The following is a 10045-nucleotide window of genomic DNA, read 5'->3' as shown; positions in this document are numbered from 1 at the left end:
TGGTACCAGGGATCAAACTCAGGACCTTGCGCTTGTGAGGCAGGCACAGTGCCACTGAGCTAAATCCCTGGCTGGCTCCATATTTTAATTTCCAACCTTTCTGTAGATTTATGCATTTCTTTTTTTTTTCAGCTTTAATTGAGTTTATTGGTACATTTTAGGGATACAGTACAGTTACATTCATCATTGGGATCTTGTACCTCTACATGACAAGTCTTGGTTCTCATTTTTTCCCCTCGTCTCTGCCCTCCCTTCTAACTTTATGCATTTCTTATAAACCACATACATTTGGAGTTTTTGCTTTTTAATCTGTTCTGATCACTTTTGCTGTTTACCCTCTTACTTGGTTTTTCTGAGGACTTAACTGAGAAACTTTTTGTTTTTCCTTCTGCTAGTTTGGAAGATATATATTCTGTTTGTGTTCTTTAAGTGGTTATCTAGGAAACTATACATGCACAATTAGCTTATTAAAATAAAACTTTCAGATCCATTGTTCTCCTCCCAAGTAATGCACTGCAGCTCCATTTATTTATTCCCAAGGGTTTTTTTTTATCAAAAATTTTAAGTTTATCTTGTTTTATTTTGTTTTTCCATCCCTTTAGGTATCATTTTTTTTGTATAGTCATTTTGTATAGGCAATTTTGTATTGTGACTATTTAAAATATCTTGTATTAGTGAGTAGTCTGTAATTTTGATAGTCAGTATTACTATTTTGTACAGTAGTAGTCATACATGTTAGATGATTTTGTTTTTAGTTATTTTTGTTTGTTTATTTGTTTGCTTTGGGGATCAGACTCACAACCTTGCGCTTGCAAGGCAAGTGTGGTGCCACTGAGCTAAATCCCCAGTCCTGTTTTTAGTTCTTTTAACCATGCAAAAATGTTTGTATTTTATCAGCCTCTTCCCTTATTGCCTAATTCTGGATTATATGTCATAGGCAAGTCCCCTTAATATCGGACTATAAAGGTTCAATTCTTTTACAATGGATTTATTCTCAAGTTATTTGTCCAGCTTTTGTTGTTTTTATCAATAACAAATGGATCTGAAAAATATAACCCTAAAATACCAGAAATTGTAAGTTTATATTTTTTTAAAATTTGAAAAGATTTACCTGTAACATTTTGTATTTTCTTCTTTTTATAAGATAAATTTAGCACCAGTAGTTTTGTAGGGTCTAAGAACCTTACCTGTGCTATGTGATGTAGGTTTATAGAAATCATAAGTATCAATTCCTGTGTGCGTTATTTCTCATAGCATTGCAATTGTGAATGAAAGTAAGTAAATAGTACGATTTTAGAAACTTGAGTCCATTGTTTCACATTTGCTTTGTCTCTTAGGTGGAATTGTTTTAGCTTTTTTCTCTTTTCCTAGATCTTTCATTTGTCCATGCCTTTGAGTTTACATATGTTAACGTTTATGGCACTCATGTTTTGGTAAGTGCTGCTCATGAAGCCAGAGTGGAGAAATTTATTTATGTCAGCACAGATGAAGTCTATGGGGGCAGTCTTGATAAGGTAAGCTTAGAAAATATGAATTCCATCTATTTATTAGGTTTCAGGATACAAATCTGTCTCATTAAACCTATGCTAGGCTTTTCTCGTACTCTAATTCTACATACTTGCGGCACTCTCCAGAATGTTATTTCACTGTTTCTTCTTTTCAAAGCAAAGGATGCTGCCCCAAGTGGGGAACAGTCTAGTCTTGGTAAAGATGTGTCCATAATTTGGCTGCTTTGGAAGACGAAAACAAATCTTACTTTTTGTCTCAGTCTCGCAGACAGGATGAATGTCATTCTTACAGACCAAAGCATAGGCACACTAGGCTACAGCATACTCCTGCTCACCTGTCTCTCCAGCCAGAAAATCATGTTCCATTCCTTCAAATGTCAAGGAGTAAGTGTGAAATTATTGTAGAAACTAGAATCTATACTTTAAATCTATACTTTAACTTTTTTTCCCAAATATTATACTTTTTACACAAAGAGATGACTCCATCCTCCAGTCTGTATTTTTCTTTTATTTTTTTGAACACATAGATTTATTGGTAAGTATCTATGCTACTAGGTACAGTGGCACTGAAATTAAGAGGGTACTAAAGGGAAGGCGCAAAAGAACCTGTGTATAGCTAGTAAGTATTGGATAGTAACTGTTAGTGGTTATTAACAGCTAAAGGTTATTTTTTATACAGCTAACACTTGAGGATAGTTGTCTGATCTTGTGTCATATTTAAAAGAAAACTTCAGGTAATGTGACTTTATAAAGACAAGAATGTGGTTGCTCATATTAGTATAGTGTTAATCTCCACATAACCACTGTGGTTGACCTGTAAACCTTTAAAGAGCCAGCTAATCATGGCACAATGAAAGTACAGTTTTCCCTTAATGTAAGCCTGTTTTTTTTCATTGAGTTTATTGGTACATTTTAAGTACACAATACAGTTACATTCATCATTGGGATCTTGTACCCTTACATGACAGATCTTGGTGCTCACTTTTTCCCCTTACCCCTGCCCTCCCTTCACCCCCTCAACCCTCCTGTGAGCCTGTTTTTATGTTAACTAAAATTTTTACTGGTACCTGTTATTTTTAAAACGTTCCCTCAGACATTTCCACTCTGCGGACTTGCAGGTGCCATTACCCAGCAGCTGGTCTCAGTACTCTGGTAGAGCTTTGACCTTGCACTGTGATAGAAGCATTCAGCACTGTTAGCAGTGGGTAGGGCAGACGTAAATATCCAGGCCCAGAACTGCAGTTGCCATTACACTGAAGAGAGGTAAATCATTTGTCAATCATACATACACGATGATGGATGATGTACAAGCTTCATTCACATCGTCATTCAGGTTACAGATACTGCATAGGATGTACCAGCAGTCATTTTTTTTTTGGGTACCGGGGATTGAACTCAGGTCTTTGCGCTTGCAAGGCAGGCCACCAAACTGCTGAGCTAAATCCCCGGCGCCCAGCAGTCATTTTTATAACTAAATTCTATGGTTTTGCTTGGCCCTTTCTTTTGGTGCTGAACTTCAGAATATCCCAGCAGTAACTGCCAGTTCAGTGACACTAAGATTTCTGGAGTGTGCCTTCTTCTTCCAGATGAACTGGAACTAAATGTCAAGTGGAGCCTGATTGTCACCCTGAAGGAATTCTTCACACCACCGGGGAACGTTTAAGCAGCACATTTTAAAAACACACAGTAACTCAGCATCATGATTAAGCTGTTATAGTTAGCAATCAACAGCATGGTCGCAAAACACAAAAATCTACATTAAAACCCTGTGCCGTAATGCTTTACCCTTTCTGGAAAACAGAAACTTAAGATGACCCATATACAGTTAGTCACAAATATCGTCCTTCAGTTTTTTGCCTTACACACAGCAACATTGCGGACAATGGGTGGGAGCCGAGGAGCCATTTCAGAGCTACGGGGACTACTCGGGCTGTGTGAAAACAACCCAAACACCAGTGCACAGAGGCTTTAAGTTTGTCACTTAGGCCGCCATTGTAACCTGCAGCTTCCCAGTCACTTCTCTGACTCTTTCCCAGCTTTGCTTCCTGGCAGTGTTAAAACTGAAGTAGCTGCTGTAGCTGCTGGAACTGCCATCGTCCCCTTGGTTTCATGGTTCATCAAAGTATTGGCCTTCACCACCATAGGGGCCACAGCTTCTGCCTCCAGTTCCTCTTCTTAGAAGTCTAAAGTTTGAAGATTGATTGTTATAAAAATAATTGTAGCTTTCATCACCTCCAATTGCTTCTATCTTTACCAGATCCAGTACCAATCCCCACTGCCTCCATGTCCACCATGACTGCCACCAAAGCCACCAAGAACACTGAAATTTATTCCATATTCAGAGTTGTTACTGCCACCCAGACTACCTCCACAGCCTCCGTCAGTTTTAGAACCACCCTGACCTCTGTGGCCTGATGAAGCCCGAGCCATCCCTCGCTCTGACAAGGCTTCCCTTGCCTCCCAGTGTGGCCTCCCACAGGATGGTGGTTCTGAGTGCCAGCACTACCCAGAGTCAAGGTTATAAAAGCAAAGCCCCTCTTTTTTTTTTTTTTTTGGTACCAGGTTTCGAACTCAGGACCTTGTGTTTGCAAGGCAGATGGCGGAACCACTGAGCTAAATTCCTGGCCAAGCAAAGCCCCTCTTTTTGCCACTGCCTCAGTCAGTGGTGATTTCAGTCACATCAGTTTTCCACATGTTCAGAATCATCTCTTAGCTGATGTTTTTTGGTGTCTTCTTTAATGTTGCCAGCAGTTATCTTTCCATGCCTAAGTGGGTATCTGGTCTTGGAGAGTCTTCCCTCGAGACAACTTCCTATGGTTCCTGAGCCCTTCTGTCCTCCTTGTGTCTCCTTGCTCTTGTGGCTGCATGCACATTCCCCTCTGTGGCCTAAGCGACAAACTCAAAGCACCCGAGCACTAGTGTTTTGGTTCCTCGTTTCCACACAGTCTGTGAGTGCTTCCCACAGCTCCAGATGGCTCCCAGGCTCCCACCTATTCTTGCAAAGCTCAGCTCTCCAGTGAAGCCCTTTCACAGCTATTTGGGCTCTTGCTGAAAGACTGGATTAGAAATGAAGGCAGTGGGCAATGGGACGTTGATTGGTGATTCCTCGGTGGCATTCCTGGGCAGAAAGCTATATTTTTCTTAGTGTTTTCAGGGAGCTCAGTTTGTTTTCTTTTATTTTTAATAATTTTAAAATTTTGCTTAAACATACATACTGAAAAAAAAAAGTTTAAAAAGGCTTCTAATAAGAAAAAGCAGACCCTGATTACATTTCAGTTCCCCCATCCTGCTTCTAAGAAGCAACCGTTTTCAACTCTTTGCTATTTGTATCAGGTAAACTTCTTCCTTCTTATACCCTTTCCCCTCAATACCTGGTCTGGCACAGCAGCCCAAGTGATTTTTAAAATGAAAGTGTTCTATTACGTTTCTCCAAACCTGCCACTGTTTTTACAGTGGCTGTCACTGTTCCATGTGTCCCGGCCTTTACCAACTCTGACCTTATCTCCCATTTCTCTTCCTGCACACCAGCCTTCCTGCAGTGCCTTTGGCTGCATTCCTGTCTCAGGTCCTTATGTTTGCTTTTCTGTCTCTCTGCCTTATGGGGTTTTTGTGAGCACTAAAGAAATTAGTATGGGCAATTGGAAGAATCCCAGATAAACACACAGTTCTGGTAATGGTTTTTTTAAATGTAGTGTTGACATTTCAATTCATAATATGGTTTCTACTTAGAAAATGTTACAGTACTTTTTAAATATATCTTTCTACAATTAGGAGTTCGATGAATCATCCCCCAAACAGCCTACAAATCCTTATGCATCATCTAAAGCAGCTGCTGAATGTTTTGTGCAATCTTACTGGGAACGATACAAGGTACGAACCAATTTCAGAAACTTGAAACACTTTACTTTGGACTTACATGCCAAAATTCCAAGTCAGCTTTAGTAGCATTTCATTTTTCAGATAAAAGACAGAGCTTAAGAAAACTTAAATATTGATACATTTTAAATATTGATTTATTACATTGTGTGTACAACAAGAATTTTAAATTATTATCCAATTTATCACTGAAAAAAATATTGGAACACATATATATTTTCCCATTAACAGAAATGGGTAGAATATTGTAGTTATAGCGGAAAGCCCTGTTGGAACCCCCCGACTGGAGGAAGACAGAGGGAGGATCTCCCTTTCCTGCCATGTGCTTCTCTCTGCATATGGATGATGGGCTCTCTCGGCTCCTCAGGACTGGGAGGTAGGCTGGTCCCCAGTGGCAGTGGCGGTGACACTGCACAACCCTTACCCAGCAGGAGTCTACTCGAGTCCCTGACATTCGATTTCCCACTGATCGTTGTGAGTTATTGGGGACTGAGTCAGAAAGGCAAGCCAAGGAATTCCTCACTATTCTTTGCCTTTTATGATCCTGTGGGGCTGGTTCTGATAGTGAAAACTCTAAAACTCTATAGTATAACTCTCTGAAAACAGAGATATTCAGTTTGAAGTTGACCTTTTTTTGGGGGGCGCGTACTGGGGATCGAACTCAGGACCTTGTGCTTGCGACACAGGCAGTGGAACCACTAAGGTAAATTCCCGGCCCTGAAGTTGACCTTCTAGTCAAACTTAAGAGTTCTAGAGGTGGTCTTGAAATGAGCAGGAGGAAAGGTCTTCATCATTCTGCTGACAGATTTGGAGATCTGCCTCCATATGTATTCATCCTCCCCCTTCTTCAGTAAAGAAAATGGTCCTTTTCTTCCTTTACCCTCTGCCTTTATCTGAACCCTAACCCCTCCTGTCTTTAGGAACCTTGCATACAAAAAGTCTTTTCACTCTGTCCTTAGATGTGTGGAATTATTTAGCCAAGGGTACCTATATTTTAAAACTGTGTATTCTTAACAAAATCATTATCGTTGAAGTATTACATTACCTTAATGTTGCATACTCTCTAAGTTTCCAGTTGTCATCACAAGAAGCAGCAATGTGTATGGGCCACATCAGTACCCAGAAAAGGTAAATTTTACTTCTAAATTTGTAGAGCCTTTTTTTTAGTGATTGTAACTTGCCATTTTTTAATAATAATCTCTAGGGCTTGGGATTTAGCTCTGTGGTTCTGCCGCCTGCCTCTCAAGTATAAGGAACCGAGTTCAATTCCCAGTACAAAAAAAAAAAAAAATCTCTCATCAGTTATTTGTGTAAAGAAATTGATGTTGTAATTATATGGAATTATGTGTTTGGTGGAGGTCACATGCAAACCTCATCAGAGTTTAAAGACTTGAGTTGAAGCACACCGTGATGCCTGCCAGGTGACATGACTTTGAACTTGTCTTTAAATTGGAAAATAATGAAAATTTTCACTTAGAAAGGATTTTGAAAGAATCCAGTGGGAAGCTATGTGTGCAAATGTTTGAGCCTTTTAGGCCTCCAAAGCACCAGAGTATTCACCACTGCAGCTGCACTGCAGTGTAGACTCTTAACATGCAGGCAGACCAGTGTGTCAGGGTGCAGAGTTACCTGACGTGAGAACTAGTTAGGTAGTGATGCGGGAAGGTAGGATGTAAGTGTGTCTTAATGTCAGCTTGTTAAATGCCCTAATACATCTTTATTGTTGTGGGCCTGAATGCCTTCCACAAAGTAATACAGGTAGTGAATAAAGAAATACAGCTAAATGGCTGAAAATGCACCTGGTTATGTATCATTAAGCTGGATTTTAATAACTGTTACTTGCTCTGCCTAAATTTGGAGACTGGATTTTCTCATTTTCTAGATATTTGCTTTCATCTGTTTGCCCAAAGGAAAGGATTGTACATAGATGGTGTGTGGTGTGAATATTTACATTGCTTCGTTTCTGAAATAGCCTTAGCAGGTTTAATATAAATTTAGTAATTTCTTACTTGCCCTGTTTAACATAAGTTTTCTTTGAATCCAAGAGCAGTGGGATTGACTTTTATAAATTCCACAAGCACTTTTTGAGTGGGTATTTATATATAAAGTGATAAGTAAAGCATGGTTCCTGCCCTTAGGAAATCAACACTGACGTGAGCTTTGTGAAGACTGTCCATGCGGAATTTCTTTTCATTTTCCCACTGTGTATGTCCTTTTATGTTCAAGTTACTGGCTTTTATGAACTAACAAACTATTTTGAAGTGTTTCTTTATGAATTCCTGGTAAGAAGAATTAGAATTTATCCATATATACTTCTTAATTATAATTTTTAATCTTAATGAGTTGATTCATATTAATGAGTGAATTTCCAAAGTTCTGAAATGATATTCAAATATTCTTTTAGGTTATTCCAAAATTTATATCTTTACTACAACACAACAGGAAATGGTATGTTATTATTGACCTTTGTATCCCTATGCTTTTCTGGTATATTGATAGTGTTTGATAATAGTCTCCCTTGAAAATCGTGAAGTCTTAGTGTTGGAAGACATTCACTTGAATGTCTCACCAAATTAAAAAATCCCTTCTCCATGTAATCATTTTTGAGTCATTATAATCTGAAATTTATCTTTATAATTTACTAAGATAATTTCAATTCTTCAACGATCCATCAAGGAACTTTAAGGAATAGTATTAAAGTTTTATATGTAATTTACCTTCATCTTTCTATAACTTCACTTTTTCAAAGGATAAATTTAATTCATAAAACCAGATATTTCTTCAAAGTGAATTTATGGTATAAAGTTAATAAGTAAATATTTCTCAGGGATTTGTGTTTGCCACTGTCTTATTGAGTATCTGTAGGAGGTTTGGACATCATTTAAGAACTATGAATAACATTAAGAAAAGCTGTGAGAATTTGTGCTTTCAATAAAAGATTTCTAGACTCCCTGTGGGAACTGCCTTCTCTGGAATTGTACCCAGGCATTCATTTATTTTGGTGTGGCAGAGCTTTTGTACACTTCATGATTCCATTTCATTTAATCTATTTAGCTGCATTCATGGATCAGGGCTTCAAAGAAGAAATTTCCTTTATGCTACTGACGTCGTAGAAGCATTTCTCACTGTCCTCAAAAAAGGAAAACCAGGTGAAATTTATAACATCGGAACCAATTTTGAAATGTCAGTTGTCCAGCTTGCCAAAGAACTAATACAACTGGTAATGTATCTGTTGTAAAAGGTAGTATTTACACCATTGTGTAAATGTGAATTAAGTGACAGTATTAGTAGTTTACCATTTAGTTTAAAAGAGAACAAAAATGAAATTCATAATTATGTGCATTATATGTGTCATTTGAAGTTATATCACTACTTTGGTAACAGCTTTTTAGGAAAACAAAACAAAACAAAAAACCCGTATATACCAGTGATGGCAAGCCTTTTGGAGATGAGTGTCTAAGCTGCAGCCCTAACCCACTTATTTATCGCAGGGTGCCAACACTGCAATTAAAACTGAGCACTGAGGTTTTAGTTTAGAAAAAACAACTCGTACACTAACATCTTTAGTCTTCAAAGAAAAAAGAATACATGTGCTATATGTTTGCCACCACTGGTATGTACTCTAGTTGTAAGACACCTCGGCTTCACGCATACAACATCGTATGTCCTACAATTAAAGAACAATGCTAAATAAAATAATTATGAACATACATATGTTTTAGGGAATCTCAGTTACAGATTTAAGGTTAATAGAAAGGGGATCTGAGTAGTAACCAAAAGTCAGGAAACCCTTATAGTTTATATAAAGTGTATATTGTTTTTGAGCTTCAAATGGAATGTAGATTGTAAATGACAGTGTTTTTGCTGTTTCCCCTGCTTTGAGACAGTTGTCTACTATGTCTTTTTAAATCGCTTATTAGGTACTGTTGTTATCCTCTAGTCTTATTTTTTAATTTGACTCAAAAAACCTCTATCTTGACAGATCAAAGAGACCAATTCAGAGTCTGAAATGGAAAATTGGGTTGATTATGTTAATGATAGGTGAGTAACAAGTTAAAACATTGGGGGAAGGTTGTGAAATCTTAGATACTTAAAAAATTATAAATTATATAGACCTGACTGGAAACTAGTTTATCTCTTTTGAATTCTCTGGTAAAATATTTGTTTTCCTAATTATAAATGTTGTGCAATTTAAGTATAACACTGTTACTAGTTGTATGACATAAAGAAAGTTATTGACCCTTTCTAAGTATGCAGTGTCTCCATTGTGAAATAGGGGTGATGATAATAATATCTTGCTTATAAAAGTATGTTGAGGTTTAATTATAACGTATATAAATTATCTAGCCCAGGGCCTGGCACTTGAGCTGTAAGTTACATGTATTTATATGTATTTACTTCTTTTCTTTTTTTTTGGTACCGGGGATCGAACTCGGGTCCTTGTGCTTGCGTGGTAGTCACCAGAACCACTGAGCTAAATCCCCGGCCCTGTATTTACTTCTTTATTCATCAAACATTTATCGAGTTCCCTATGTGTGCCAGTACTAGACTTATACCACTGTGGCTGAAATAAATTTTTAAAAAGGATAAACCACAGAGAGATTTAAGTATTTGGGGTACTGAAAAAAATCATGATTTGTTTTTTTTTTTTTTTTTTTTTT

The 10045-nt window shown here is 37.7% G+C and overlaps 1 protein-coding gene across 5 annotated transcripts in view; it reads left to right on the top strand.

Moving 5' to 3' along the window:
• Positions 1 to 10045, top strand: part of Tgds (TDP-glucose 4,6-dehydratase) — a 19061-nt gene that overhangs the window by 6548 nt on the left and 2468 nt on the right. For 3 of the 5 annotated variants that reach the window (XR_004516104.1, XM_010630682.2, XM_033760934.1), the window contains exons 5-10: positions 1372 to 1514; positions 5280 to 5378; positions 6453 to 6512; positions 7789 to 7832; positions 8439 to 8604; positions 9367 to 9425. Coding sequence is in view for 2 of the 5 variants with exons in the window: in XM_010630682.2 (XP_010628984.1) it covers positions 1372 to 1514; positions 5280 to 5378; positions 6453 to 6512; positions 7789 to 7832; positions 8439 to 8604; positions 9367 to 9425 (571 nt within the window). In the remaining 3 variants the exon portion in view is untranslated. Of the gene's footprint in view, positions 1 to 1371; positions 1515 to 5279; positions 5379 to 5615; positions 6513 to 7788; positions 7833 to 8438; positions 8605 to 9366; positions 9426 to 10045 lie in introns of those variants that run through there. The other 2 variants (XR_002025568.1, XR_002025567.1) reach the window with 2 other exon arrangements.

This window comes from Fukomys damarensis, unplaced genomic scaffold (genome assembly GCF_012274545.1).
Source record: "Fukomys damarensis isolate Sample0158 unplaced genomic scaffold, DMR_v1.0_HiC HiC_scaffold_6, whole genome shotgun sequence".
Classification (NCBI taxonomy): Eukaryota; Metazoa; Chordata; class Mammalia; order Rodentia; family Bathyergidae; genus Fukomys; species Fukomys damarensis.
The sequence above is the reverse complement of the archived record's forward strand: the minus strand, read 5'-3'. Positions and strand labels throughout refer to the sequence as shown.